Below are 17,357 nucleotides of genomic sequence, written 5' to 3'. Positions count from 1 at the left end.
GTTATCTCATGTCTTTTGTAATTGGAGTAGTAGTCTGCTTTCATTTATTGTGAATGAATACAATTTGCTGTTTTCCAGCATATTTTTCAGAAAGGTGGTGAGCTGATTGTATTTGATATAAATTCATCTTTATTATTTCTTCCTTTCTCCTCTTCGAAAGCAAAATTTAAGATTAATTGAGGAGGGTGCTAAAGCGTACCCTTTCTCCATATAAGCTGTAGTGAAGCGGCACCATTACAAGCCCAATACCGTCATCCATCTGTGTAGGAGGACAAAAAAATCAGAAAACGTTGAAAAACTCCTCCAAAACAGTGGATTTATCAGTCTACAATTGACCTTACTTCACCTCTAATTTATTCATATTTTTATTCATCTAGATAAGAAAAATTAAACTTTTGTAGATCTGCCCTTCTCTTGTTAAAGGAAACCAAAACCCAAGAAGAGAAGCAATCTTATTGGAAATAGTCAAATGAGAGGAACAATTTGAAAATAGTTTTCATCAAAATCGGTTATGAAATAAGCAAGTTATGGACGTTTAAAAAGTCTTGTACTTTCTATGGGGATCCTCAAATTGGCAAACGTGCTTCAAAATGGCTGATTTTGTGGACAACTCTCCCATTTGTTTTGAACACAAATTTTCAGATTTTCTTCATTATCTTTCAAATTGCATCTTGCCTCCTTCTGAGCACAACATATATGTCATGGGAAATATCATTCACATCACATGTGAAGGTCAGGAGGAGATAATGTAAAATAATGTAAAATAAAAGGGAAAATCTGAAAATTTGTGTACAAAACAAATGGAGAATTTGATGATCCCCATAGAAAGTACAACAATACTTTTTAAACGTCCATAACTTGCTTATTTCATAACCAATTTTGATGAAACTTTTTTAAAATTGTTTCTGGGCAGTTCCAAGGTAACGGAGTGACGTTCAGAAACAAGTTTTTAGCATTCAAACAAAAATATCACCCATATTCAAATAGTTATTTGCAAAGAAATGGTACCTGACAGTAGTTGCTGAAACCCACTTTTCAAAATAATAACATTTGTTATTTTGATCCGCTGATTTAATGAGATATGAATATTGACGTAAAATGGACATGCATATTTGAGGAGAAAACATATTGCTCAAACTCTGTGAACTTTAAATGGCTATCACAATGTTGAGTTATTGATTGGATTCTATGTTGTTCTAGCTTTAATATGCTGCATTACATAAAAAAATTTGTGTATTTTTTCATTAATTACAACTTAAAACATAAACCCATTACCGGTTACGGAGTGACATCTGAAATATTCACACACAGGCAATGTAAAATGAACTTATATTTTAAAATTTTCTTTTGATATGATTTAAAATGATGACCTTCAAATTATCCAAAAGAAAATTTTACAAAACAAGCAATAGTTTTCTGTTAAATTGAAATAAATGGCAAAAAGAAGCTGCTGAAAACTGCTTATCTAATAAAAGAGAGCCAATGGAGTAAATTAGAAAGTCAATAAGGGGCCTAAGCTTTCGATCCTAGCAGAATCTTCGTCGGAGGCAAAATGACAAACATATAAAGTGGAACAACCATAATATAGACCACAAACAAGCTACAGCAACACTAGAAACAAGGAGACAAAAGGGGCATTAGTGAGTAGAGAAGACCAATCAGGTTAGTGAAGGGGATGAAAGAAAAGGAGTAGGCAGACACAAAGGGAAGTTAGTGTAAGTAAGGCCAAGAGGGATTAAGATAATGAGGCAGGCAACATCAAACAGGATCTGGAACAAAACAGTGATAGAGGGATGAATAACTAGAGAATTAGTGAGAGATGGGTCAAACAGGTTACAAAGAAAGGCATAATAAACTGGTGCATAAGAGTGGGGGGAAAAGGGAAAAGAATGGGGAACAACTGATAATGTGCAAAAGACATATAAGTATATATGATAAAGCATTAAACAAACTAAGAGAAGAAGGTAAGTGTAAATATGTATCTATAAGTGATATGTATATAAATATATCCAAAAAAAGAAATGTATATGAAAAAATATAAATACACATATGGTGTAACTGATATTGTAATCCGCTAGGTGTGACAGGAAAAAAACATAGGACTATACAGTAGGAAAAAAAAAAAAAACCTGTAAAAAAGAGGAAGCAAATTGCCTAAAAAGGTAAAAGCAAATATAGATGAGAGGGGGTGTATTATGAAGAAACCATAGTATACATGTAAATAAGCAAATGTGGTAAATCTAAAAGAGGTGAGTGGAGAAAAAAAAAAAAATATATAATTATTATATCGCCTGAATAAGGAAGGAAAAATTGGAGCCGAGCTTGTATGAGATATGGGAGGAAAGTAGAGGAAGAAACTATAATGTAACTATTCAAAAGAGCTGAGGGGAAAAATGATATGTATATATAAATTGAAAGTGGATAGGAAAGAATAATCAGTCGTTCCCCTCTTGGATGTTCAGGCCATCTTATGCACCAGTTCATTATGCCTTTCTTTGTAACCTGTTTGACCCACCTCTCACTATAAATTCTCTAGTTATTCATCCCTCTATCACTGTTTTGTTCCAGATCCTGTTTGATGTTGCCTGCCTCATTATCTTAATCCCTCTTGGCCTTACTTACACTAACTTCCCTTTGTGTCTGCCTACTCCTTTTCTTTCATCCCCTTCACTAACCTGATTGGTCTTCTCTACTCACTAATGCCCCTTTTGTCTCCTTGTTTCTAGTGTTGCTGTAGCTTGTTTGTGGTCTATATTATGGTTGTTCCACTTTATATGTTTGTCATTTTGCCTCCGACGAAGATTCTGCTAGGATCGAAAGCTTAGGCCCCTTATTGACTTTCTAAATTGAAATTAAGTAAAAAACAATATATGTAGTCCCATGTATAAAATTGTTTGTATGGTTTGGATTCTCCTATAAGGAGATGCGTAAGAAACAAAAATTGTGGCTAATTATGTTCCCCTTTTGTATTTATGAAATCCCATATGAGTTTTGATAGAAAAATTTTATCCAGATTTGAAATAGAGCCCATAAATTTTTTTGGAAAATGTCCACTTTTGCTTGGAATTGCCCTTCTCTCATTTTACTCTTTCCAATAAGATTGCTGTTCTTCTTGGGTTTTGGTTTCCTTCAATGACTAGCTCTAGAGATCTTTTTCAAATTGTTTTGGATCCTCCTAAAACTAGACCTGAGCATTAAGTACAGAGTTTTATCATTGATGGTATCAAATGCATATTATTGACACTTGCTTCCATAAAAGTTCATAAAAATAGAAATTGTTGACAAGTTCTTTTTTTTTCCAATACAGAATATGACAAGTTCTAATATCATTATTGAAGGTAGCAGAGACCATGAAAGGTTAGAGGTCATCTTTAAAGAATTAACAGCTTGTAAAGACGATGCACAGCAGAGGAGTTGGGCTTTGTATGAAGATGAAGAAATCATCAGTGATCACTTGAAAGAACTCATCACAATATTAGTAAGCTATTGTGTTATTAAATGTTAATTTGAAATATGAGAAATGAACACAAACTGAGAAACATGTTAGTGTATTCCTGATTTTATATGTCATGATAGTTGATATGTTATTCATTTGCATGGACATACTTTGGTGCTTAAGTTTCATTTTATTTTGTAGTATACAAGACTCCAAGGGAGAGTGGCCAGACCCATTTTCCAAATGTTGGAAACCATGTTGCCATGGCAACAGCATAGGACAGAGGTAATAATCACCTTTAGTGATATTTCTAGTGTTTGGTATTATTTATTAATAAGTAAATTAATATGTCATGATTTAATGCAAGAAGAAGTTATAACTAGATGTATTCTTCAATCCTAATTGACTTCTGTGTTATTGTGTTATCTAATAAACAAAACATTTCCATCATTTTAAAAACATTTTTTTTTCTAAATCTGTTTGCTCCTCTCAAGTGTGATGCAGATCCACGAGTTTGTAAAGCAGTGGTTAAGAAGGATCACTTTGAATACATACATAATCTGGTTTTATACTATCAAATGGTAAGTCCGTACTGTTTCTTGGTATCAAGTTAAGCAGAAAGTTACTTACATAAACCCAAGTAAATGCCTATGGCTGTGAAGCAACTATTTCAATTTAATGTACTAAAACAAGGGAACAGAAGTTACCTATATTGTGGTAAAGATTTTTTCCCCAATTATTTAAGTTTAAGAGCAATGTTGAAGAAGTATTAAGTTTAATATAATCAAAGGTGAAGAATTTTAAATCAGAAATAAGTTTAGAACAATATTTTATCATTTATGTGCATATAGGAACAACGGTCATCTATTCGTATGCTCTTACTGAAGGTGTTTGGAGCGTTGTGTAACCTTGATCGTGAGGCTTTATCTAGTCTTCTAAGTTCAGTCTTGGTAGTGGAACTGGCTAGGGATATGAAAACAGATCAGGAAAACATCCCTAAACTCTGCTATTCAGCTCTTGTTGCTACCATGTTGTTATCTACTGGAGAACCAATTCCATTCAGTCATTATGGTTAGTCAAGCACATCCCTTCAGTGAATGACTTCAGGACGTTCCACAGTTATGTTTGTGCGCATCGTGATCTGCGCATATTTTACACTCTGCGCGCTGACGTCACAATGGATTAACAATTGATTAATCAGCTTTAGATATGAGCTGATTTTTCTCCTTATCTGCACTAACTGCACATCCGATGTGTTATTTTATGAAGCTAATAAAATGAAATTATTAAAAAAAAACATAGTCCATTTTTGTTAAATTCCTCTACACATTTGAAATATACACAACAAAAAAAGTAAGTCCCCCTTAAACAAACATCAATAATTTCTGAACCAATGCGAGTTTTTGATATATTTTTACATGAGCGTGTAGGTAATTTTATAAGCTACCCTCTGAGTTATGGACGTATTTTACTTCATGCTTCAGTGAGCACCATCAGAAGGCAAAAATGTCACTTTTCAAAAGTCACAGGCCAAATATCATGACTTTGATTCCATTTTATTGGAACTAATTCCACATTCTCATCATAAAAAATAGTCAGAAGGCTTGTAAAAGGTACTCTCTAAAAGACGATACAACTTTTTTGGCTAAATTTCACGGTTGAATAAACACAAGTCCAAATTTGCTATAATTGGATTTTTTACACATTTATATAAATAAAAATGATAGAATATGATGACAGTTATTTTTGGAAGAGTTTCTTCAACAATATTCATCGTTTCACGGTTCAATGAACATTTATTGAAAACAAAAAATACGATTTTCAAATATCATAGGCAAGTATTGGTTCATTTTGGGAACTGAAAATGATCTTCTCTCAACTTTTTCGTTATGTTCATGACCAATTAACATGCTTCAATGATTCAAAGGCGTTTAATTAAATATCCACGCTTGAATGAACATGTGGAATGCGATTAGCTCTTTTGTATGTTATTGGAAAAAATGCAATTTGTTACTATGGATATCTGTCACAAACCTTCTTGCATAGTTCATTTGATTCAATTTTTATTAAAATCCTGACGTTTAATTCATCAGTGAGCACACAATATTAGAAAATTATGCAAATGAGAAGAAAGTTCAAGGCCTTGGCCCCACTCTGTGTCGTATCGAATGGTTATTTTGGTGTGCGCGCCTTTTGGATAGTGTTACTCTGAAGCCATGTACGAAGTTTCAGGAAATAACTATTGGCAGAAGTAACAAAAACGGTCCATGAAACAAACCCTCATTTCATATTTGTTAAAATTTTGACTTCGTCTCCCATAGACTTGTGTACATTATGGGTGCACATGTTTAAGAATAAGTAACCCCTTATTCAATATGGTGGAACTTTTTTTCACAGCTGTCTTTAGCAATGTCATTTGGCAGTAATGTTTATCAACCTATGGGCAGAGTTCTGTGCAAAAATGAAATCGATTTGTTTATTTATGGATGAGTGAGCACGCATCAAAGTGGGAAAATTGGTATTTTCAATGTCACAGACTCATTTTAAAGGGTAATAAAGTGAATATAGGGGGCAAATTCGGTTTCAAATAAGACTTTAATGTTTTTATCATGTACATCATTTCTATCACCACACACTTTCCGAACTTTAGACATTTTCATGGTTGAGCGAGCACATTCGAAAACCTAGGAATGAATACTCTTTATACTGCATAAATGTATTCTTTTCCTAACAATTTCTCATGATCAGTTTAATTTATGGACAAATCAGTGGTGGGTCCAGAATTTAAAAATGGGGGAGGGGCCTATAATCGGGGGAGCCACCAACATTTTCAAATTTTAACATGATCTAACAAGTTGTAGAGTATACTACCATAAACCCCTATGATGATACGTCACAATACAGGGGCCGGGGAAGAATTTTCAAAGTGGGGGGGGGGGGGGCTGACCATGCAAAAAATCACAATCGTATGGTCATTTTTACATTTGTTTACATGCTTTTGGAAAAAAGTGGGGGGGGGGGGTGACTGAAGGTCCCTGCCCAGCCCCCCCCCCCCCCGCTTCCGCGGCCCCTGCAATACATTGTGCTCACTCAACCATGAACATATGATATCAAAATTGTGTGTGGAGTGGCTAAATGATGGATAGTAAAACAGCATAACACCATAAAATTCACCTAAAGACAACATTTGCCCAACTTTGTATTTGCACAATCTGAAAAACGACTCTTGTGACTTTTAAAAATGGTCATTTTTAATTCAATCTTTAATTACTCATGCATGACTCAACCGATCAATCTTATTTTTCCCCAGGAGTTGCTTAATGAGTGTAGAAAACCACCTACGGAATATCATATCTCAAAATAATTCTGTTCAAAAGTTACAGCAATTTGATTTAGGGGGAACTTACTTATTTTGTTGTGTATAGTTTACTCTGTAGTGCTGCAAAGTATGATGAATATGACCCCGATTTTGAATAAAATGGTAGAGTGGTTTGGAATTTTTCCTCACATAGATACAAAGCTTTTTGTGCATTTTTGGGTGTTTTAAAAAGCACATTTGCTCTTATAAAAGTGCTGATAGCTTGAAAACAAGCGCTTGAACCCATATTTTTTTCATGTTTGCACCTCTTAGGTATACCTTCCTCTACAACTTTGCAAAGTTCGGTGAAAATGACATGGGTTTTGAATAAAGTGCAGCATTTCTCATTTTCTTGTACTTCTCAAGTTTGTTATTGAAATTTCACATTTTTGAGGTTGAGTGTTCGTCATCTTTTGCACAATTTAAGAACTGAGAGTGCTGTTAGACTTGAAAGAGCAAACAATTAATAGCAATATAAATAGATAATCCATCTTAAGGATACAATTATTGATTATATTGCAAAATTTGATGAAATTTTTATGGATTTTAACTTAGAGCTTTAAACTCATTGTTGTGATCTTGTGAAGTCTAAAAATGCCAAATTCTTTTGAATGCACAATTCTTAAGAACATCCATTTAGGTGAATTTTGAAGCGAGCTATAGCAAAAAATCAAGCACATCGACCCATGTTAATTTTTGCATATTTGAAATATTCAGGTGCTAAAGAATGTGCGAAGTATGATGAAAATGACGTGAATTTTGAATATTTGGGAGCAGAACTACGGAACCATTCGCTTTATAGACATTTTGGATGGTATTAGACTTTTGCCCGTTTAAGGCACATTTTAGACTGTTTCAAGCCAATTTGCAACACTTTGGACACTGATAGTTTAAAAACGAGCTCATGAACCACATATTTTTAATGTTTTAACGTCTTCAGAATATATTCCTCTACAAATCTGGTGAGTATGAGGAAAATGACATGGATTTTGAATAGTTAGGAGCAGAACTACAGAACCATTTAGATATTTTGGACAGAATTATCAGACTTTTGCACGTTTTTGGTGCATTTGGGCTGTTTCAAGCCAACTCGCAACACTTTAGACACTGACAGTTTAAAAACGAGCACATGGGCCCCATACTTTTTATTGTTTTAACGTCTTCAGAATATATTCCTCTACAAATCTAGAGAGTATGATGAAAATGACATGGATTTTGAATGTTTGGGAGTAGAACCAGGGAACCATTCGCATTTTAGATATTTTGGATGGTATTATCAGAATTTTGCACGTTTTCGGCGCATTTTGGGCCGTTTCAAGCCAACTCGCAACTTATTTGGACACTGATAGTTTAAAAACGAGCACATGGACCCCATATTTTTTTATGTTTTAACGTCTTCAGAATAAATTCCTCTACAAATTAGGAGAATATGAGGAAAATGACAAGGATTTTGAATGTTTGGGAGCAGAACTACGGAACCATTCGTATTTTAGACATTTTGGACGGTATTAGACTTTTGCACGTTTACGGCGGATTTTGGGCTGTTTCAAGCCAACTCGCATCACTATAGACACTGATAGTTTAAAAACAAGCACATGGACCCCAAATTGTTAATGTTTTAACGTCTTCAGAATAAATTCCTCTACAAATTAGGAGAATATGAGGAAAATGACAAGGATTTTGAATGTTTGGGAGCAGAACTACGGAACCATTCGTATTTTAGACATTTTGGACGGTATTAGACTTTTGCACGTTTACGGCGGATTTTGGGCTGTTTCAAGCCAACTCGCATCACTATAGACACTGATAGTTTAAAAACAAGCACATGGACCCCAAATTGTTAATGTTTTAACGTCTTCAGAATAAATTCCTCTACAAATCTAGAGAGTAGAATGAAAATGACATGGATTGTTAGTGTTTAGGAGCAGAACTAGGGAACTATTGCATTTTAGAAGGTATTATTAGACTTTTGCATGTTTTCGGCACATTTTAGGCGATTATCAAGCCAACTCGCAACAATTTGGACACTGATAGTTTAAAAACGAGCACATGGACCCCATATTTTCAACTTCCCTACACATTCACAATGCATTCCTCTACAATTTTGCCGAATTTGATTTTGAATAAAGTGCAGCTTAAACTATACTTTTTTTAATTTTCGAGTAGATTCACGTCTTTGAAGATTTGTTTTTTGCAAGTTTATGCACCATTCTTGTCAAATGAGGGCGCTGCTGACTCCAAATAGATATGATTTTGCCAATTAAAAGATATTCTCCTACTTTGGTATCCACTCAGTTACATATCCTGAAAGTTTGATGAAGTTTGATGCCATATCGACAGAGTAAAGATGATTTGAACTCATTTGGTGAATTTGTGAGGTCTAAGAGAGGCATAATTCTTTTGATTGCTCAACATTTCATGTCATTCAAATACAGCAACTTTGAAGTCCCGTAGAAAAATAAAAAGCACATGAACCTGTAATATTTTTTGCATTTTCATAAATGCATAGATACCAAAGTAACTGCAAAATTTGGTGAAAATGACATGGACTTCATTTTAACTGTGGAATGTCCTTAATTCGCATTTAGAAGTATTGTATAAACAAGATTCTGATGACAGAGATGTTATAATGCATCTGTTGATTGCTAAGAACTAGCCTATTGCAAAAGTATTTAATACTATATTGTTAAATCATAAGCTTTAAGCTTCAACAACTAACCTTAATGATTAGCCCCAAGTAATCATTAAGGTTGGTTGAAGTTTAAAAATTATTTAATTTATCATCCCCAACTGATGAAATTTTTTTGTATTAATCATTGTTGAAATTATCTGTTTCTTATGATGATCACTGCGGTTGATGTATCTTTTATTTAGATCAACTGAATGCAGACTTTGTAAACTTCATGTTAGATTGCATTGAAAACCCTCCACCTGCTGATGAACTAGATCAAGTACCAGACTTGTTTGTTAATCTCATTCTTGCCTTTAATCTCCATCTCAGAGGTAAGCAATTATTAATTCAACAGATCTTAAATGAATATTGTTTTTCTGTTTAATAAAAGAACTAACCCCCTTGTCATTTGTTGTTGACCCATAAATACTGGGATTTTGGTGATCTGTGCATTTAAAGCAGCTCTAGATTGGATAACAAAAGTAAAATTTATCCTGAAGTAATTATATAGTCTCAAAGGCACGTATTTACAAAGGTGGTTTCAAGTGTATCATTGTACAAAACCTGGACTCTGCAGAAATCTTGTATTGTCGCATATGAATTTGGCGCCCTTCGCCATAAATGTGCATTCATAATTGGACTATTCTTAGTGTATGAGATGGAATAAGCATAATTCTATACCCAAAATCTGCGTGGTACATTGTTTTACAATTGAAACAAGTTTTTTTAATACTGACCAATTGTTCTGAATTAGATATTACGATGCATGGCAATTAGTGCTGTTATCGATAACCTCTTTATCGCTAGTCTTGTCGATAATTGCATGTTTTTTGCCACTTAGCAATAACCGATAACCTTTCTCTCATTGTCGATAAAACTCGCTATTATGTGGGGACAGTGATTTTCCGCGATTGCGGAAAACGGACAGAATTCCCGGAAACAGCCTTTTGAAACAGAAACTTTTTTTTCAAACGGAAAACATATCTATCCTCAAAATGCACAGAACAGCAACAGAAATCTCAACAAATTACAAATACTTACTAGCCACAAAACACGATCTCACTTCGCTACAAGCATAACAATCCACACATTGTGACTGCACTCGACTCCATCACTTGAGTGTATCGAAAACATTCATAAGCGCAAGCTCAATTTAGCGATCAAAACAAGTAACAAATAATGTAGAAGCAACACGGCTGTGTGTTGCTGCCCTCTACATCTGAAGATGTAATGGCATGCTATTTAATCGTTGACGGCAATATCATTAGTGAATCTAAAGATAAGGCTGATGCGGTCGCCCGTTTTTTCAAGTCTATTGACAGATCTTTTTATAATAATGATCATGATGATGGTGAAAATGAAGATAATTTATGTAAGGAAATGTCGAATGATGACTGCATTAATGATGATTTTAACATGAATGAAATGAAGAATGTTTTACAAGATTTGAAAAACTCGGCGCCAGGTAAGGATGATATTCATGCGATTATGTTAAAAAACTTACCCCAAATAGCGCTTGATGTCATATTAGATCTGTACAACGACATATGGAAAACTTCACATTTCCCTTGTCAGTGGTATGAAGTTGTTCAAATACCTATTTTGAAACCTGGAAAGGATCCTAGTTTAGTGTCGTCCTATAGACCTATTTCTTTATTATCAACCCTGTTTAAAGTCATGGAGAAAATGATTAAAAACCATCTGAATTGGTTTTTAGATAATAAGAAGACGTTAAACCCACTTCAATCAGGATTCCGCAAATATCTTAGCGTCAAAGATCATTTAGTCAGGATTGAAACAGATGTTCATTCAGCATTGAAGGAGAAAAAATATACCGTGGCAGTTTTTCTAGACCTGGAAAAGGCGTATGATTCGTTATGGAAAGGAGGTCTCTTGAAAAAATTGTCAATGTTAGATATTAGTGGAAAATTATTTTTCTTTATTAGAGCTTTCTTAAGAAAAAGATATTGTAACGTGAAAGTTAGCAATAGTATGTCAGAAAAGTATGTATTAGAGCACGGAATCCCGCAAGGGAGCTCATTAAGTCCTGTCATTTTTACATTGATGTTAAATGACTTAAAGATTAAAGAAAGTGGAGTAAAATTATCATGTTATGCAGATGATATCGCGATTTGGTTTACTAGCTCAAACTTAGATCTGGTTCGCCAAAAGCTGCAAGAAGCCCTCCGTGAAATCGAAATCTGGTGCTGGAGATGGAAGCATGGGGTCGGAAACTGCAACAGCAATGGTCTGCTGCTCCTTCAAACCTGTGCAGAGCATGGCCTTTTGATTACAAATACAGTGTTCAACCTCCCTACCCGGAACAGGACCTCATGGATGCATCCACGCTCAAAGCACTGGCATCTCATTGATTATGTCATAGTAAGAAAGAGGGACAGACAAGATGTACGTGTCACAAAGTCTATGTGTGGCGCAGAGTGTTGGACAGATCACCGCCTTGTTGTCTCCAAATTCAATCTCCACGTCCAGCCCAAGAGACGACCACAAGGCATGAAAGCGCCAAAGCGTCTGGACATCAACAAACTAAAAATCGACAACTTCAAACAGTCTTTTTCCGACACCCTGGAACAACGCTTACAGTCTACTTTGCTGGAAGGCCAGGATGTCGAGAAAGCATGGGCTGCACTTCGTGAAACGTTGCATAACACAGCCATGGAGTGTATTGGGCCAAGCACCAGGAAACACAAGGACTGGTTTGATGAAAACTGTACTGAGATCAAGCACCTGCTAGAGGAAAAGCGTCGGGTCTATAAGTCTTATCTTGATGACCCAACGTCAGTAGATAAGAAAGATACACTTAGGAGTGTGCGGAGCAATCTTCAGGCAAAGTTGCGCCAAATGCAGGATTCCTGGTTGAGTAACAGAGCGGATGAGATTCAGGGCTTTGCAGACAGGAATGACATGAAAAACTTCTATGATGGCCTGAAGGAAGTCTATGGTCCCTCTACCACAGGCTCATTGTCCCCCCTCCTCAGTGCTGATGGTTCTACTATAATCACAGACAAAGAGAAAATTCTAGAAAGATGGGCAGAGCACTTCAACGGTGTACTGAACATGCCTTCAGTCGTAAAAAATGAGGCCATTGACAGGCTGCCTCAGGTCCCGGTCGATGAGACAATGGATGCCATACCAACCTTGGAGGAGACTCGGAAAGCAATCCATTCATTATCTAGTGGCAAAGCTCCTGGTTTGGACTCCATTCCAGCTGAAATCTACAAAGAAGGTGGTATGGTCCTGTCTAAGAAACTCCACCAGTTGTTCCAACAAATTTGGCAACATGAGACAGTGCCTCAAGACTTCAAAGATGCCTCCATCATACATCTATACAAACGCAAAGGAAATCGCCAAGCTTGTGACAATCATCGTGGAATATCTCTGTTGTCCATCGCAGGCAAGATCCTTGCTAGAGTCCTACTCAATCGCCTCACTGTTCACCTTGAACAAGGCCTCCTACCTGAAAGCCAGTGTGGCTTCCGAAAAGCACGTGGCACTGTTGACATGATGTTTGCTGCTAGACAGTTACAAGAGAAGTGTCAAGAACAGAATGCTGACCTCTACTCCACCTACGTCGATCTTACCAAGGCTTTCGACACTGTTAGCAGAGAGGGTCTTTGGAAAATCATGGCAAAGTATGGTTGCCCCAGAAAGTTCATCGCCATCGTACGACAGCTCCATGATGGCATGCTGGCAAGAGTTCAGGACAACGGTGAGACCTCTGACTATTTCATGTCTCAAACGGAGTGAAACAAGGCTGTGTCCTTGCTCCCACTTTGTTCAGTCTCATGTTCTCAGCCATGCTGACTGATGCCTTCAGCAATACAAACATGGGCATTGGCATCAGGTACAGGACTGATGGCTCTGTCTTCAACCTTAGGAGGCTTAAAGCAAAAACCAAAGTCTCAACTGACACTATCAATGACTTCCTGTTTGCTGATGATTGTGCCCTCAATGCTTCCACAGAGGCTGACATGCAGCATAGTGTTGACAAGTTCTCTGAGGCCTGCAACAACTTTGGCCTTACAATCAGCACAAAGAAGACTGAAGTATTACATCAACCAGCTCCAGGAAAGCCTTACGTTGAACCTTAAGTCTTTTAACATCAACCATGACACATGGGAACAGAAAGCCCAAGACAGAGGAGCATGGCAAACAGCTGTACATAAGGGTGCTGAAGCATATGAGGCCAATAGGACCGTAGTGGCCATAGCCCGCAGGCAGGCCAGGAAGGCAAGGACTGCCAACCCTGTAGCAGCAGCCAATATTCCCTGTCCACACTGCCAGAGACTATTTAGGGCACAGATTGGCCTGACTAGCCATCTGCGAACCCATCAAGCTAATGATTAAACCCCAGGATGATTAGATGGTCCTCGTCGCATCGACGGACAAACAAGAATCATGAGAGCGGAACTCCTGGCCATTTTAATGGCACTTGAGTGGTTAGACTCCTTTGATAAACCATGTTCAGTTGTAATTTTTTGCGACTCTTTGTCAGCACTGAATGTGATTGATTCATATTTCATTAAATGCTCCATTGTTAATGAAATTTTATTTAAAATTCTTAAACTCAGTTTGAAAGATATCTGTATTAATTTTGAATGGATTCCCTCACATTGTGATGTTAACGGCAATGAGATCGTCGATAAAGCTGCCAAGAAAGGTGCCGCGAAAAATTTTGTAGACATCGTTTTACCAAACACTATAAATGAACTCACATGCTCACGCATGACATTTTATAAAAGTGTCTGGCAAGCAGATTGGAATGCGTCTAGAAATGGTAGATTTTTATATGCTATTCATGATAATGTTTTTAAGCAGGCATATAGAAAAGGTTTTTCTTGGAAAGAGGAATGCCTCCTTCATCAAATCACAGTAGGTAAGTGCAAATTAAACTATTATATGTTTCAAATTAAACAGCACTCTTCCGGCCTCTGTGAGTTGTGCAAAGAATTTGAGACTATTGAACATTATGTTTTATTTTGTTCAAAATATGTAAAGGAGAGACGCATTATGTTTAATAAACTTAAGATGAATGACCCGAATCTTAAACAATTGTTAATTAATCCCGATTATACACGGGAACTACTATGTTTTATATATGCCACTAACCGTTTTTACAGTTAGGTGTGTGTCCTTATTTTAAGAAATTCTATAAATATATAAATAGTAGCCGATTGGTTAGCTGGTGTGCCCTTTTTCACGAACAATCATTTAGCACGCACGATATTTAATTTGTCTATTTGTATTGAAGTGTTATTCCTCGAAGATGTTTAATCTTGTAGGACCTACTAATATAATAGGTGGATGGGTGACTAATCTATATTAATATGTCATATAATCGTCACCAATGGTTTAACGTCGTATGGATCGCCTTTGCCGACGACGTCCTACTTACGAAAGTGACTGGCGCGTATAATCTGGAGAGATTGAAGAGCGCCATCATATTCAACAACAACAACAACAACTATTGCAGTATCCTCAAATCCAAAATGGCGGATAGGCGAAAGTAATTGGCTGCCCAGAACCATGTCCAAAAAGCCCCCAAATTATCAATAAAATTTCATCCAACCCTAAAATAATGCTAATAACGTTAAAGGTGAGGATGTATTCATGCTAAATATGTTTTTTTACAATATGTTATGTACTTGTTTAGATTCGATGAACGCAGATTTTGAAGCGTTGTTGGTACAGTGGCAGATAAAAATTTTGACCAGCGCGAGTATTGTGACATTGCTAATCAATGCCATGTGTATTGATTTTCCATGTAATAAAGGGAATTGTCACCTATTAATAAGATGATCTTTTGTTGATAGTTGTCGATATCGGTAAAATATTTTTAGCGATATATCGACAGATAATTTTCCTACCGATAACAGCACTAATGGCAAAGTAGGTCCTATACAGTGCATCCCAAAAAAAACTATACACTTTTGAAATGGCTGCCAAATAAAAAATGTAGCACTTTGGGGGAAAAAACTTATAGATATGGAAAGCCAATAAAGTCAACTTTCAAATGACACCAAAAAGTTTGAAAACTATTTATGCTTGAGCGAGCACTGCCCACTCACACTGAAACAAAGGGTATAAAAAATAGGGTGGGCCGGAATTAGCCTTCCAATTTCTTTCAGGTTTTTTTGTTTGGTACTTACAAAGTTGAGGGTTATTTGGTGAATTAAAGATCAGATGTGATCAGTTTGTTGTTTGTGAAAATTTAATGTGTTATTAAATTGAAAGTTAATGCATGAGTGATCATGAATTGCAATTTTTAGTGCAGCATTTTGTCTTTATCACGTGGATCTCAACAATGTGTTCAGGAGAAGAGGGGGTAATATGACTTAGGTAGGGGAAGTAGGTTGATGGGATAAAGGTCAACAGAACATTTAGCAACCTAGCAACCCCTCTCTGCATCTCAACCCCCCCCCCCACTTCTCTCCTCCTGAGAGATTAAGCTTGGCTAGGCTGGGCAGGAATTAGCTTACAGTTTTTTGGAGTGGTTAGTCCTTTGCAAAGCTAAGGGTGTTAAGCTAAATTAATGAGTGAGATAAGTTTTGGGGTTTCTTAGGCAAATTTCACGAGTTACTAAATTGAAATTTGTGATCAGGAGTTGTAATTTTAGTGTAGCATATTCATCTTGTGGAACTTCAAAAGTGTGTTCGTGAGAGTCAGAGTAATGTGATAGTACCTGTTACAAGCAAGAGGGCGAGATATGCTAAGATCTGGTTAAATGGCATTCCTCTTCTTTTTGTCCTTTTACAAATTAAAAGTCATACGTACCCTCCCTTCTCCGACTCCATTTCCCAGCCCCCCCTCCCTCTCTGTCTCTGTCTCACTTCCTGGATTGTAGCCTATTCAAAACTTAACTGCCAAGTGACCGGTGGCTGATGGTCAGTTTTTTTTATTGAATCATTACCAGGAAATTTAATGATTATGATGATTAATGTAATAATTTATTGAAAAAAAAACTAAATGCTTGATTGATCACATTGCACATTGAATGAGTTGATTTACTGATAAATTGTTGATTAAATGATTGATAGGAAAAAGTTGATGCCCCAATTCAGAATTTATCATTACATCAACATTCTGCTCTGGACTTCACGCGTACATGACAATAGCTATCAGTCTCTCAACAGGAGGGGAGGGTAAGAAAGAGGGAGGGGGCGGGGACTCAATGTTCTGTTGACCCTTATTCCATCAACCTACTTCTCCCACTTAAGTCCTATCTCACCCCCTATTCTCCAGACTCCCATGAACACATTGCTGAGATCCACATGATAATGTTGAAATGCTGCCCAAAAAGAGATCCAAATTATAAAGTTGAAATGCTGCCCCAAAAGTGTAATTTGTGTTCACTCATGCATTAATTCAATTTAATAATTTAAAGAATTTGCTTAAGCAACCAAAACTGGTCATGGTTGATTAATGTATCACAACGCTCCTAACTTTGCAAGTTTAAGAGGATTCGCCTCTCAAAAACTGACTCACATTGGAAGGCTAATTCCAGCCCACCCTAATTGTCATACCCTTTGTTTCAGTGGGCAGTGCTCGCTCAAGCATGAATAGTTTTCAAACTTTTTGGTGTCATTCAAAAGTTGACTTTATTGGCTTTCTATATCTACATGTATAAGTATTTTCCCCCAAAGTGCTACATTTTTTATTTGGCAGCCATTTCATAAGTGTATAGTTTTTTTTGGGACGCACTGTAGATAACATAATGTAAACAGTTCAGTGAAGATAGCATAAACATACGACTACATAGAAAGATCATTTTGATAAGGAGTGTACCTTGTACCTTACCTTGTAGTTTCAATCCCTGAAGTCCTCCACCAGGAAGGGTAACTCAGGGCTGACGAGAGTGGGAGTATTATTACTCT

At 36.4% G+C, this 17,357-nt stretch overlaps 1 protein-coding gene across 3 annotated transcripts in view; it reads left to right on the top strand.

The window, feature by feature from the left end:
- LOC129256768 (NCK-interacting protein with SH3 domain-like) overlaps positions 1–17,357 on the top strand; it is a 77,594-nt gene that overhangs the window by 53,174 nt on the left and 7,063 nt on the right. For all 3 annotated transcript variants that reach the window (XR_010293162.1, XR_010293161.1, XM_064097637.1), the window contains exons 4-7: positions 3,308–3,478; positions 3,931–4,017; positions 4,288–4,507; positions 9,669–9,797. Coding sequence is in view for 1 of the 3 variants with exons in the window: in XM_064097637.1 (XP_063953707.1) it covers positions 3,308–3,478; positions 3,931–4,017; positions 4,288–4,507; positions 9,669–9,797 (607 nt within the window). In the remaining 2 variants the exon portion in view is untranslated. The remainder of the gene's footprint in view (positions 1–3,307; positions 3,479–3,930; positions 4,018–4,287; positions 4,508–9,668; positions 9,798–17,357) is intronic.

This window comes from Lytechinus pictus, chromosome 3 (assembly GCF_037042905.1).
Source record: "Lytechinus pictus isolate F3 Inbred chromosome 3, Lp3.0, whole genome shotgun sequence".
NCBI classification, from domain to species: domain Eukaryota; kingdom Metazoa; phylum Echinodermata; class Echinoidea; order Temnopleuroida; family Toxopneustidae; genus Lytechinus; species Lytechinus pictus.
Note: the sequence above shows the minus strand (reverse complement) of the source record. Positions and strands in the feature narration are given on the sequence as shown.